The 14688-nt window shown below is 34.9% G+C and overlaps 2 protein-coding genes across 2 annotated transcripts; both read right to left on the minus strand.

The window, feature by feature from the left end:
• Positions 1–1815: 1815 nt before the first annotated feature.
• LOC131030299 (oxoglutarate-dependent flavonoid 7-O-demethylase 1) lies at positions 1816–3425 on the minus strand. Its single transcript, XM_057961027.2, has 3 exons — positions 2938–3425; positions 2524–2851; positions 1816–2436 (listed from the first exon to the last, which is right to left on the minus strand). The coding sequence occupies exons 1-3, from the start codon at positions 3378–3380 to the stop codon at positions 2182–2184; spliced, it is 1026 nt and encodes a 341-aa protein (XP_057817010.1). The 5' UTR covers positions 3381–3425; the 3' UTR covers positions 1816–2181.
• Positions 3426–12520: 9095 nt separating this feature from the next.
• On the minus strand, positions 12521–13966 carry LOC131030301 (feruloyl CoA ortho-hydroxylase 2). The gene is made up of 3 exons (XM_057961029.2): positions 13463–13966; positions 13050–13377; positions 12521–12961 (listed from the first exon to the last, which is right to left on the minus strand). Exons 1-3 carry the CDS (start codon positions 13903–13905, stop codon positions 12707–12709), a joined length of 1026 nt encoding a protein of 341 aa, XP_057817012.2. The 5' UTR covers positions 13906–13966; the 3' UTR covers positions 12521–12706.
• Positions 13967–14688: the final 722 nt, after the last annotated feature.

Genomic DNA, 14688 nt, shown 5'->3' on the forward strand with positions numbered 1-14688 from the left:
TTGGATCATCACAATAGATCAAACTGCATTTGCAGGCCTCTAATCAAGCTTAATGATTTCGAACTTAGTAATTCAACATATGAATAAACAACCTATATGACAAGTCCACTTAAATTGTATAATAAGCCCTGATAATTTAACAATTCCTACAAAGTCCATTTTCACTCATTGCTTATACTTGCTTCCACTCAGTAGGAACTTGACGCTTGCGTCTCTTGTTTCTCATATCATAAATGTGGGTTCTTTGATAACCATATAAATCCTTGTGTTTTTTTGATGTGTCCTTATGGAGGTATGTTGGTGTTTTTCATTTTACATTAAATTGTTTGTAGTTGTGATTTGATGATAGATCATACCATGATTCAAATAATTTTCATTTATTATACACAATTGATATATAATTTGAAATATCATGCCAAGGAAATTACAAAGAAATCAAACATTAGAGAAGCATTAATCCAAGAACGTCAACAAAAGAGAACAAATATACAACTTTGTCAAAGTAAGAGATTTAATTCCATAGATGAAGATATACCATATTTGTCAATTTAATTAGATTAAGAAGCATCCATTTAAGATATGATAGAGAATAAATTGAAGAAATGAACACAATTAATGCAAAAGCTTCCATAGTAAAAAAAATGAATACTAGAGTTGAAGTTATGTCCTCTTTTCCATCTCAATATGATAGTGAAAAAATTCCTCAATAACCAAATGAATTAATGAACCCCAACCTTACTATATCTATAACCCATAACCTAATACTACACATAAACCTAACCATAATCCTTATCCCTAACCCAAAACCCTAAGCTTAAACCCTAACTCTAACCTTAACCCATAACTTAACCATGATGTAGCACCTAACCCTAGCCATAATCATAACCCCGACCCTATAACCTAACCTTGATGTAAATCCTAACGTCAACCATATCCCTAACCATAAAACTAAATCTTAACTCTAACCTTAGTCCTAACCCTCACCCTAAACCGTAACCCTAACCATAATTATATCCTTAAACCTGACTGTAACCCAAACATTAAATCCTAATCCTAGCCATGGTGTAAACCCTGGACATTATCCCGATCCTAACCCTATACCCTAACTAAAACCGTAACCCTAACCCTAATTATGATGTAAGTCCTAACCCTAACCGTAACCCTAACCCTATCCATGATGTAAACCCTAACCAATATATTTATATATTAAGATATTAATATAATTATATTTAAGACTACAATAGTAACAATTAATATTAATTTATTTTGTGTCTTCCATATTGCACCACAACTACTACTAGCTTATATATACTAATATTATATATATAATACATCGAGAGATATCCTTCTCAAGGTACCTATTTTTAATCAATTTTACATCCTAAAATCAAAATCAAATCACTGACTCTAGAAAGATATCTCTTGATATATATATATATATATATATATATATATATATATATATATATCGCTAATCGTGTAAATATGATGGTAAACCTTTTTTTTTAGGAATTTAAATAGTGTTTAACTCAAGTCTTGATTTTTTTATTAAAACAAAAATTATTTCTAACAAAAATTCTATAGATAGTTAAATTTAGATGATTATTTATTTTTTACTATCTAATAAGTGAGAAAAAAGGTCCCAATCCCATAGAAAGTATTATAATTATCACCCCATAAGTAAGAAAAAGGGTCCCAATCCCATAGAAAGTATTATAATTATCACCACACAAGGGAGAATCAACTAATATGAATAGATATAATAAGAAGATAAAGTAGAATTGCAATCTTTCTATACAACAAACTTATACATATAAATATTTTATTTATTAATTTTTTTCTTGATGAACATATGAATATAATGCATATATTCACAAAAAAAGTAGACAGAAAATAAGAATCACCTTGGAAGAGCCCAAAAAAAGGAGAACCAGATAAACAACAAAACAGAAAATCATAAAGACTAGGCACTTAAAGCGGCGAGAGCAATTTTAGAAGGAGGCAGAGGGGATCCCGATCATCCAATTTGCCCCATATATCAGCGACATCCAGAGTGACAAGCAGCTTCACCTTCCTCTTTCTCCTCATCATCACGAGCTGGCGAAATATTTTATTTTATCATATATATCAATGTATTGAAATAGTTATTTATTTTTAAAACATTTTGATTCCCATCATCAATCAGATTCTGAAATTGTCGATTTGTACATCCGCAACTCCCGAGTTTTTAAGACCTTCACGCATCCTCTGCTTAGTAAACTTCCCCCAATTGAATTCCCTGAATTTGGGAGGATTCTCTTCACTCACGAATTCATCCAGAGGTTTTATCATCGCATAGTGGGAAGGAATTAAGAAAAATGGAACGGAGAGGCGTCTTCGATTATCATTCACCACTGCTCTATGCTCTATGCTCTCGTAGATATCATTAGTCAACACCTGCAATGGCATTCAATGAACGAGGTTTCAATGAAATATAACATTCTATATATTTACACTGAAAGTAGTGAAAGAATTTATAAGTACCTGCACGCAGTCAGCAACATTGAGGACAAAAGAGTTGGGCATGGGTGGAGCTGGAACCCACTGCCCATTTTGCTTGCATTTCACCTCCAATCCACCCACCTCATCTTGGTAAAGAAGGGTGAGGGCTCCAACGTCCTTGTGTCTTCCTATGCCCAGTGCTAGCTCTGGATTCGGGCATTCCGGGTAACTATTTAGCCTTGCAATACTCATATCATCTTTGAAAAATTCGTTGAGGCGCTCGTCAGGTAAACCAAGGCTCCGTGATATCAATTCTAGCACCCTAGACAACACCTCCCTCACAGCCTGTGCATAGGCCTGGCAAGCTTCTCTGCACATTAAAATCCCACTAAACAATATAAATACTGAAACAAAAAAGAAGGAAGCTGAAAGCAGAAGCAGAAACAACATAAATACCTGAACTCAGGAAGGCCTTCCGGCCAGCGGTTTCTGACGGTCTTGGTAGTGGTGTCATTTGGATCAACAGATATGGGCAACTCGATCTCCTCCCTCGCCGAAAAGTCGAACACCTCTTTCCAATCCCTCACATTTTTGGTATGCTCTGAATTGAAGTAGCCCATGGGGTTTTGAGCATCTCTGTATATTCGTTTCTTTTCCTCGAGAGGCAACGCGAAGAAATCGGCTTGGGTGGACTGGAGGCGGCGGATAAGATGATCAGGAACTCCGTGGTTAATGAGGTAGAAGAATCCCCACTCTCTGCACGCTTTTCCCACATCCTCTGCGGAGCTCTTTTCTAAGTCTATAACGGGGACTTTCAGATTATCGTCAGGGGAAGCGGAGAATCCCTTGGGGTTGGGACGATGTTCTTCCTTCTGAATAAAACCCTCTTCGAACTTCATTTCAACTTATTTTTCCTCTTTTTTTATCTTGAAAACTTAGTATCTGTGTTTATCTTAAAAAACTGAATTGTTTATATAGATTTTACATAATGATGAATGCGAACAGATTCAAAGGCGTGAGATACATACGTGTTGCTAAGGGGATCTAATTGTATCTGAGTCAAAACACATGCTTGACTCAAATAAAAAAATGCTTTTGTTTTATTACTGTCATGCGGATCTAGTGGATTTTCTCGCGCTCGGTCCAAAGTCAAGAACCTCATTCTAATCGATTTCAATTTTCATTCAACAGACAATTCCACGCATTGAACCGTCCATTTTTCAGTCAATAAAGTGCACATTGAAATTATATCCATGCAACATTGTGGAATACATCCATTGCGCTCTTTATAAACCACAGATCGCGCGTAGATTCTGCGAGGAACTCTATTCACGTGACTTTCACGTTCGGGTGTACCTTCTTGTCATACATAGGGGCACAGCTGCCGCATTTCTGTCGAGTCTGGCAGTCTTTTTGAGTCTATTTTGTAATTTTTCTGTCTGTATAACATAAAAGTTTTGTGTCATAAGACATCGGGGTTATGAAGCTTCTGTAAGTGTGAATATTTGATGTCATTGTAGAAGTTGTGTATGATCACGCTAGAAGGTACTTTGACACGATTAGTGTTTTGAAATAATTCTTATCATAATAAGTATATATATCTTATATATAATTTATATAAAAATATTCATAGATATTTTTAAAAAATAGATATTTTATTTTAATATTATTATTGTTAAAAGATTTTTGATTTGTTGTTTCATATTTTTAATATTATGTTATTATTATCATATTACTATTATTATCCTTAAATGCCTCCTTTGCATTCTAATTTTTTAATATTTTTAAAAAGAACATTTAATTTGCAATTTTAACTTATTATTTTCTAATTCTTTTTGATAAAAAAAATATATTGAAAAAATAATCAAAAATAAAAATATAATATAATAACAACAATAATAGAATTGTATTTTGACTAATAATAACTAATGTAATATAATATAATATATATTCTTAATATAATTAAGCATCATAGTTCAATTAAAGATATAATTATAATATAATATAAACAAAAGAATTGAAAACTAATAATTAGAAATAACAAATTATATATTATATTATATTGTTATAGCTCTTATAACCGGACAATAATTCTAAGCATATTATATCAATGGCTATTCAAAAAGTTTTGAATTGTTAATTATTTGTACTAACATGTTTTTAATTATAGTTTTATATATTATTTTTTGTTAACAAATATGTATATTCTTTACAAAGTATTATGATATTAATATTGTATTATGATTACATATATGTTATTTTATTATATTTGTTTATTTTATTTATTAAATATAATTATATTATATTATTATTACACTTTAACTTTCATCAAATTATATTTTTATTATATTCTATTAATATTTATAATTAATATTGTATATATTATAATAATAAATTTATTCCATAATGTTATAATTATATTATTATATTATATTTCATTAACTATTCATTACCATGCTTTTTCTATGCAATCTATGCAATCATATTAACTATTCATTACCCATGCTTTTTCATAGATGGAGAAATCCCCAGCAATGATATTTAAGGAAGAGTAAGTACATTTGGACAAAGAAATACAATGTTAAACGTTACCTAGGTGAGGAGAGCCAAAACATGTGCACCCTAACTTTGTGGGTCCACATGAAGTGCCATGTGGATCTCCAACCTATTTTTCTCCGTCCACATAGACCGCCAAGTGGATTCACAAAAAATATAATTTATTAAAAAAATTTAGTTTGTATGTCGTGTGTAACAAGATGATTAGTTTAAGGTGTCAAAATTTTGCCATTTTGGTGCACTGACCAAAAACTGCCATGACCCACCCTATCAACGTGCGTGGTTTACCACTTGAAATGGACATGGCGGCCATGTGGTATTCCATCACATGAACACCCTTATATCCAACTTGTTCTCATTTATGAACTACTATCACCCTACACTCTTCCTTGCAATCGAATTAACTTTGCGCCCCTTCTCCTTACTTCCATCATATAGCTTGTAAATTTTGAGCAAAAAAGAATACAATGTTCCTAACACCTCACCATTTGAGCCAAATTTCCTTCCATTCTCTCCCGCCTCTTCTTGATTGTTTGACTCATTTAGGCTTTGGCTCTTTGGCAATTGTTACACCATCCAAACCCCTACAGGTATATGCACAAGTATATATGTGAAATGTTTGCTTTCACTGGTTTTTTCTCTACATTATTAGTGAAAACGTTGATGCTATAGCTACATTTAATTTCTTGCATTTTCATCTTGTAGGTATTGACAAGAGGATTTGAAGGCAACTTCAGATAGGAGGATTGGTGGGTTTTTCAAGAGCTTGTATTCGACCAGGGTGAGGATTATTCCTCACTAGGGCTCCATTTTTCATTTTATTTAGAGTTTTATTTTCTTCTATATTTTTTCGCTTCTTCTTGTGAAAATTTGTGGGTTCTTGTTTAGATTATTATTTTGACAAATTGTGGGTGTTTCCTTTCTTTATCTATAACTATAATGTTCTCTACATCTGTGTGTGCCTATTCTATGTTTATGAACATTACAATCTATATTCATAAACACACATGTCTCACAAAGGGAAATGTACTCTTCTATTTAAGCTTCACTGGTTTTTTACATTATAATGTTGTTGGTAGTTTACGGCCACTTCTTTACTACATCATTGAAAGTAGAAGAAATGATGGTTTATTTTTATTTATTTTTAATGTAAATGGGGGTCATGTTGATAGTTCATTTATATTATTGTATTTTATGTAACTAGGGTTAATGTAATTACATTTTTTGTTATCAGCCACCATCATCCTACACTCTTCCTTGCAGTGGCATTAAATATATGTCCCTTCCCCTTTATATATATTTTATATTGAATATCCAAAATATTGAGAGGGGAGGGGTGAATCAGTATTCCCTTGAACTTACTAAAAATTCTAACTAACCAATCACATAACATAATTTTAATGTAAGGGCGTGAAAGATGAAGGATGACAGCTATAATAGAAGGACTTGCAATCACTTTGGGTGGAGATGGCTGAAGTGATTATATGACGTACATTACTCTTGATGACCACTATGATAGTATTTTCTGTTACCACTTTATGATATTAAACCATTTTAGGCACAACAAAAGAATTTGTCTGCCATTCTATCTGTTATATTCTCTTGAAAATAACTTGGCGAATCATGCCAAAAATAGTGACAACCCTATTTTACATGAGGGGTTAATCATTCTCATCATGTAATATGCTAAGGATCATGGGGTTAAACCCTCCTTGGTAGTTAAATCCCCCAATTATCTAGCCAACAGTGATGTACATTATGTGTCTGATATGGAGATTGACAAAGAAGAGTCTGGTAGGGCTATGGATTGGTGGGACCTCAATGTCTCTGATGATTCAGAGTACCATCCTTCTTAGGATGAGCCCCCCTCAAAAATATTACACCTAGCATTGGTAGTAGTAGAAGAAACAAACATCCCAGATGGGTTGCCAGTAAGTATAAAACCCCCAACCCCAATTTACAGGGTTTTGGCCCATCGAATATGAAAAAGATCAAATTTGAAAAAACAGGGGAAGCCAAGGGAAAGGAGAAGGAAATAAAGTTGGACATCCCCATTAACGTTGAACAGGGGAAACTAGGGGATACCCAAAAAGACTTTTATTTTGATATCCTCCTTACCAACTCTGTCAAAATCTAGGAGAACTGCTTTCTTTGGGTCATTAAGGAGATTAATATGTTGAAGGATGGAATTAAGGGTATCATTGATACTTTACTGAGATGTCCATGCCAAGAAAAATGGATAAACTTCTCCGAATGAGACAAAAACTTACAGAAGATGTGAAGATCATGAAAATGGATCATTAATCAAGCATTGGTCAATTGGAAATAAGCTTGGAAAAGATTAAGGGCAATTTGTAGAATCTGGTTGATATTAGCAGGGAAGCCATGCATAACAGTGCTCAGGGTCTTAAAAAGGTCAATGCTATGATGGCGGATCAAAGAGCTCAATCCACCAACAGTATTCCACCCCCAGACACCAAACAAAAGAAGAAAATCGAGGAGTTGAACTTGTAGGGTAGGAGACTTTAGACCACTACTGGCCCGTATATGAGGACTAGAAGCAAGAACCAGGAGAAGAGTTCCTCCAGGTTCATCATAGATGAGGTCAAGGATATCAACAAGATTGTGATCCAAAAGAATTTGGAGTTGATTCAATCTCAGGTTTAGTGTGTTTTAAGTATTTTCTTTTTCTATTTTGTTTTTTTGCTATGTGGGCTTGGACCCTGCTTTTGTGGCTATTTTGCTATTAGTTCTAGACTAGTTAGTGACTGTTTGTTTTTTGTATTGCTCTTTGACTTTGAGTTTCGGGTCCTTGTAAAACTTGTTTATCTTAATAAAAAACATAATTTTAATGGAGTAAATGAAATCAATATAAAACACTTAACACTGAATTTTGTAGAAACCCAATATGGGAAAAATTACCGATAGATTGTTCTCTCAGGAATGATGCAATATGCAACCAGTTACATAGTACAAGAGCATGGCTTACTGTCGATTTAGGCTCACTGCCTGGAGGGCTCACTTCCAGAGAGGGAAGTATACAAAATTTGAACTGTTAGAAGTGCATCTAACATATGCATAGCTTATAGTTCCTTTGAAGTGCACAAATATGTCTCATACATATACTGTACTTAATCTACATAACAATATTTACATCCACAAACCTTTTTGCATATACACATTGTACACAAAATAATTGTTTTTCAACAACCATGCCATTAACATGCAACACTAATGATAATATATATCCGCATCAATTATTCTAATGAGTCGGATCAACCAAAAATGGTGAGACTGGACTTATCCACGTGCTATATCAACCAAAATATCTCCAAGCAATGTTGGCTTCCAATTTGAATCATAGAAAACCTTGCTTCCAACATATCCAGTTAGGACTGGACTAAAAGACGTTGTGAAATATTTGTTCTCATCTCATCCATATGGGAATAGACCCAAAATGCCTTCCAATAAGAGTAAATACCAAACCCAAAGCTGCTTGAGGTGAGTTCGTACATATATTGCATGATAAAGAAGCATCATATAAAGAAGCAAACTTGTGGAATGAATCACATGCTGGACCAAATCATATCCATGACATCAATGACAATAGGCCAACAATATACATACATACATGTATGTATGTATGTATACATTTCCTTCTCATATTTCTAAACCCTTCCTTATTGTTTTACATCCTTACTATTTTACTGTTATACACACACACACACATATTATGTATATATATGTATATACATATGTATTTATATACATATGTATACATAGACATACACATATACATCATACATACAGACATACATGCATATGGGTGTGTGTAAGATCATGGGGGTCTAAACTAGGCCCTTAGGTGGTAGTGAAAAATTCAAAAAATTAGAGTTAGGCATCTTGACATAAAAATTTGAATAGGTTATTAACATAATTTGGAAAATATGTAAGAACAAAATTTGTAGAAAATTGAATCTAGTTTCTAAAATAATAATTTCTTTTTAGAAAAATAAAATCTATTTGGTGAAAATTTAAAATTTCAATACAGTAGTACTAAAATTTTAGGGAAAAAGAAAAGGTAGGTGTATGTCTGTGGAACATAAGTACAAACAAAACATAATTTTTTTTTTTTTTAATTTCAATGTAAGTAGAGGACATATGTTCAGACATGCCATATTTTTTTTGTAATTTTGTGGCAAGTAAATAATTAATTATGATTTTTTTATTAGATTTTTAAAAATAAAAAGAAGTGTTTGTCTGTGGAACATAACTTGGTAAAAAATCCAAATCATATCCATTTCTTCTCAATAATATGTAAATAATCATATTGCTAATGAATTTTTCTCACTCTTATGGATGATGAAGAAAATATCACTTAGAAGGCACTTCAACATCTAGATACATTTTCTATGCGCGAGGCTAAAGCTGCTTACATTGGGTTACACATGGCTGTCAGAGATGGGTTCAAAAAAGTCTATTTTGAGAGTGTTTCTCTAAATATCATCAAGTGTGTGAGTAAATAAACCAAGCCCAACTGGACCATCAAGCATGTAATTCAGGAGTGCCACATCATGATTACAAAATTGGATGATTTCAAAATCTCCCATGTTTGTCGGGAAGGTAACATGCCAACAGACCACCTGACAAACATTAGCGTGGATTATGTGGACATATGGTAGTGGACGAGAAAGAAAACTTTCTCGATACAATTGTGTGAACTGACAAGAAAGGATGCCGAATGCATTGGCCATTATTATCACATTAATGATGATAGACTGCCAAATGAATAATGATCTTTCATGGGATTTGAGTTTGAAATCCAAAACTAGGGTTTCTAGAGTCTTCTTTTGTATCTGGTTTTTCATTGCCTAGTTTGGGTTTGGTACCTTCATCCATTGTTGCAGAGGCAATTTTCTCATGGGAGGCAACCAAAACAGAATGGAGCCTACTTCCTACGAGAAATGGGAAAAGAACAAAGAACTATGGATGAAGATTATTGATGGAGGCCTTGTGTCATATCTTGAGAGGCTTCATGGAAATGACTCAAAAGTGACAGAGGATTTTGTGAATGGTTGGGACAAACGCATCCTCACGGCTTTTGGAGTGGAGTTTAGAATTGATGAAATCTTCATTGCAGAGATATCTAGTTTGTAGATGGAAGGCAAGAAGTTTTACAGAGAGAGGAAGGCGACGAAAGAAGCCATTGTGGCTTTCTTTGACAAATAAAGCGAGAGAAAAAGGGTGCGAAAGATGAAGGACGACGACTATAACAGGAAGGACCTGCAGTTACTTTGGGTAGAGATGGCCGAAGTGATTATGAGGTACATTACTCTTGATGGACACTCTACCAGTATTTTCTCTTACCATTTTATGATATGAAACATTTTTGGCTCAACAAAAGATTTTCTCTGCCTTTCTATTTGTTATCTTCTCTTGAAAATAGCCTTGCGAATCACACCAAAAATAGTTATAACCTTATTTTATATGAGGGGCTAATCATGCTCATCATGAAGTATGTTAAGGATTGTGGGCTTAAACTCCCCTTGGTGGTTAAATCCCCCAACTCTCCGGCCAACACTGATGTACATTATGTGTCTGATACAGAGATGGATGAAGAACAGTTTGGTAGGGCTATGGACTGATGGGATCTCAATATCTCAAATGATTCAAAATACCATCCTTCTCAGGAGGAGGCCCCCCAACAAGGTATTACACCTAGAATTGGTAGCAACAAAAGAAATAAACATCCCAGATGGGTTGCCAGTAAGTATAAAACCCCTAACCCCAATTTACAGTGTTTTGACCCACCGAATACGAAGATGTCTAAAATTGGAAAAATTGGGGATACCAAGAAAAAAGAGAAGGAAATAAAGCTGGAAATCACCATTAACGTTGAGTAGGGGGAACACAGAGATACCCAAAGAGACTGTGATTTCCGTATTCTCCTTAATAGCTCTGTCAAAAGCCAGGAGAACTTCTTTGTTTGGGTTAGTAAGGAGATTAATATGTTGAAGGATGGTATTAAGGGTATCATTGATAATTTTACTGAGATGCCCATGCCAAGCAAAACAGATAAACTTCTCTGAATGATACAAAAACTCACAGAAGATGTGAAGACCATGAAAAAAGATCATGAATCAAGGATTGGTTAGTTGGAGATTAGCTTGGAAGAAATTAAGGGCAATACGAAGAATTTGGTGGATATTAGTAGGGAAGCCATGAATAACAGTTCTCAGGGTCTTAAAAAGATCAATGTGATGATGATAGATCAAAGAGCTCAGTCCACCACTAGTATTCCACCCACAGACACCAAATAGAAGAAGAAAATCCAAGAGTTGAACTTGCAGGGTATGAGACTTTAGGCCATTATTGGCCCCTATTTGAGGACTAGAAGCAGGAACCGGGAGAAGAATATCTTCAGGTTCATCATAGATGAGCTCGAGGACATCAACAAGAGTATGATCCAAAACAATTCAGAGCTGATGCAAATCTATGGTTTAGTGCATTTTAGGTTTGTTCTTTCTATGTTCTATTTTTTTGTTGTGTGAGCTTCGCCCCTGTTTCTATGGTTGTTTTGCTGATGGTTCTAGACTTGTTAACGACTGCTTATTTTTTGTATTGCTCTTTGACTTTGGGTTTCGGCGCCCTGTAAAACCCGTTTATCTTAATAACAAACATTTAGATACATTTAACCTTCGCTCATATTTTAGTTTTCAAAAGTACAAGAGTTAGTATTTAATGGTAGAAGATTATTTTGGTTGGAAGTGGATTTATCTTGAAGAGGTCTTCATGTTCCTTGGAATTCCCTTTTCTTTGGATTAAAACTCAAGAATTCTCTCACACCTTAGGACAAAAAATGGTTGAACAATAGAAATAACTTTGAGCAAAACTATTTCACCTAAAGCTACTCGGCACCTATATAGTATAATAATTTTATAATTCAAAACCTATATGTCAATTTAGGCACTTCAAATTATAAATTTGTAATTATGTTGGCCATTTTCTATACAAGAGTTGGAGATAGAATTAAAAACTCACCCCTTTTAGGCTTTTCCATCAACTCTATAGATGGCATTTTTTCTACTTTGAAGGAGGGTCGTCAACATTTAGATTGTTTATCTATATGATATTATATTTGTATTATGTTGTTGGAGCTTGGGTCAAACAAAGGAGAATCCCCTCACTTCTAGATTTGAAGTCTTAGAATATGATTATTGTCGTCTTAGAATATGATAATAGTCATATAAAATAAATTGTTAAAACCTAGAACATAAAGGTGAAAAGAACGAACATAATCTTTTGTAGAAAAAAGAACCTAGTTACCATCCATATTACGGCAAGAATTCATTAGAACATGCTGATAAAAAATCCACTAAACAACATTTAGAACCTTCTAAGATGATTCAAAATACTAAGAACATATTGTACCAATTTAAATCTTAAAAGGACACAGTGGAGACTCAACTAGTATGAATATACATAATGAAACAATACAGTAGAGTTGCAATCTTTCTACACAGATAGAAAGACTTTATTTTATCATATATTATATATATAGCATGTTTAAAACATTTTCATTGCCGTCCTCTAAACATTTTACTGTTTTGTAGAGTTCAATCCCCTCTTCCTGCTAACATAATCAAAAACATTTCATTCCCATCATCAATCAGATTCTGAAATTGTCGATTTGTACATCCGGAACTCCAATGTTTTTAAGCCCTTCACGCATCCTTTGCCTCGTAAACTTCCCCCAGTTGAATTCCCTGAATTTGGGAGGATTCTCTTTACTCATCAATTCATCCAGAGGTTTTATCATCGCATAGTGGGAAGGAATTAAGAAAAGTGGAATGGAGAGGCGCCTTCGGCTATCATTCACCACTGCTCTATGCTCTACGCTCTCGTACCTATCATTCGTCAACACCTGCCATACCATTCAATGAATGAGTCTACCAGGTTTTAACGAAATACCATGGTATTTACAATGAAAGTGAGTGAAAAAAATTAGGTACCTGCACGCAATCAGCAACATTGAGGACGAAAGAGTTGGGCATGGGTGGAGCTGGGACCCACTGGCCGTTTTCCTTGCACCTCACCTCCAATCCGCCGACCTCATCTTGGTAAAGAAGGGTGAGGGCTCCAACGTCCTTGTGTCTTCCTATGCCCAGTGCTAGCTCTGGCTTAGGGCATTCCGGGTAACTGTTTAGCCGTGCAATGCTCATGTCATCTTTGAAAAACTCATTGAGGCGATTGTCAGGTAAACCAAGGCTCCGTGATATTAATTCTAGCACCCTAAACAACACCTCCATCGCAGCCTGTGCATACTCCAGGCAAGCTTCTCTGCACAATAAAAGCCCACTAAACAACATAAATACCGAAACAAAAAAGAAGGAAGAAAGCAGATGAAAAAGCGGTGGATACGTACCTGAACTCGGGAAGGCTATCCGGCCAGCGGTTTTTGACGATCTTGGTAGTGGGGTCATTTGGATCAACAGATATGGGCAGCTCGAGCTCGTCCCGGGGCGCAAAGTCGAACACCTCTTTCCAATCCTTCACATTTTTTGTATGCTCTGAATTAAAGTAGCCCATGGGGTTTTCAGCATCTCTGGATATTCGTCTCTTTTCTTCGAGAGGCAACGCGAAGAAATCGGCTTGGGTGGACTGGAGGCGGCGGATAACATGATCAGGAACGCCATGATTGATGAGGTAGAAGAATCCCCACTCTCTGCACGCCTTTCCCACTTCCTCTGCGGAGCTCTTTTCTAAGTCTATAACGGGGATTTTGAGATTATCGTCAGGGGAAGCCAAGAAACGCTTGGCATTGGGACGATGCTCTTCACTCTGAATGAAACTCTCCTCGAACTTCATTGTTATTTTTTCCTCTTTGTTTTATCTGTATTTATCTTAAAAACTGAATATCTGCGTTTGTCTTAAAAACTGAATGGCTTATATAGATTTTGCATACTGCCAAATGCGGCCGCCAAATACGAAGAGAGTAAAGGGCATGAGATAGATAAGTGGGTCTAATTGTATGGTAGTCAAAGCACATGCCTGACTCATGTTTTCTCCAACTTAAAATAATCAATTGAAGGCTTATTTATATATGTTGTGAGGTCATCCGGATCAATTGGATTCGCAAAGTCAAAAATCTCATTCCAATCCCTCCATCAATTCCATGGGCGAAGAGAGGTTTTCTGTGCACCAACGTCAATTCCAGTCCTACATTGATGCCTCCATTTTTGAATTTGGTGTACTTTTTAATTATATCCATGCGGACATTGGAGAATACATTCATTGCACTCTTCATAAACGACAGAACGCGCGGAGATTCTGTGAACAAGGATTCTATGAACACGTGATTTTGATTTCATGCGAAAGGATGTTATTATCTAAAATTTTAAATCTAATTTAATTTATTGATGTGATGAGTTGTGCAGGTGTGAATTTATAGAATGTTTTGAATATTTGACATCACTGTAGAGGCTGCGTGTATGGACACACTGGAAGGTACTGTGGCATGATTAGTTTGCTTAAATAATCTGTATGTGGAAAATTGTCATAAAATAAAGAAAATAGAAGGTTTATAACAGTTGGTATCACTTGAGAAGTTGCTTGTATGAACAGGCTGGATGGTACCTGGTAGGTTTCCTG

The sequence above is a fragment of the Cryptomeria japonica genome, chromosome 10 (assembly GCF_030272615.1).
Source record: "Cryptomeria japonica chromosome 10, Sugi_1.0, whole genome shotgun sequence".
Classification (NCBI taxonomy): Eukaryota; Viridiplantae; Streptophyta; class Pinopsida; order Cupressales; family Cupressaceae; genus Cryptomeria; species Cryptomeria japonica.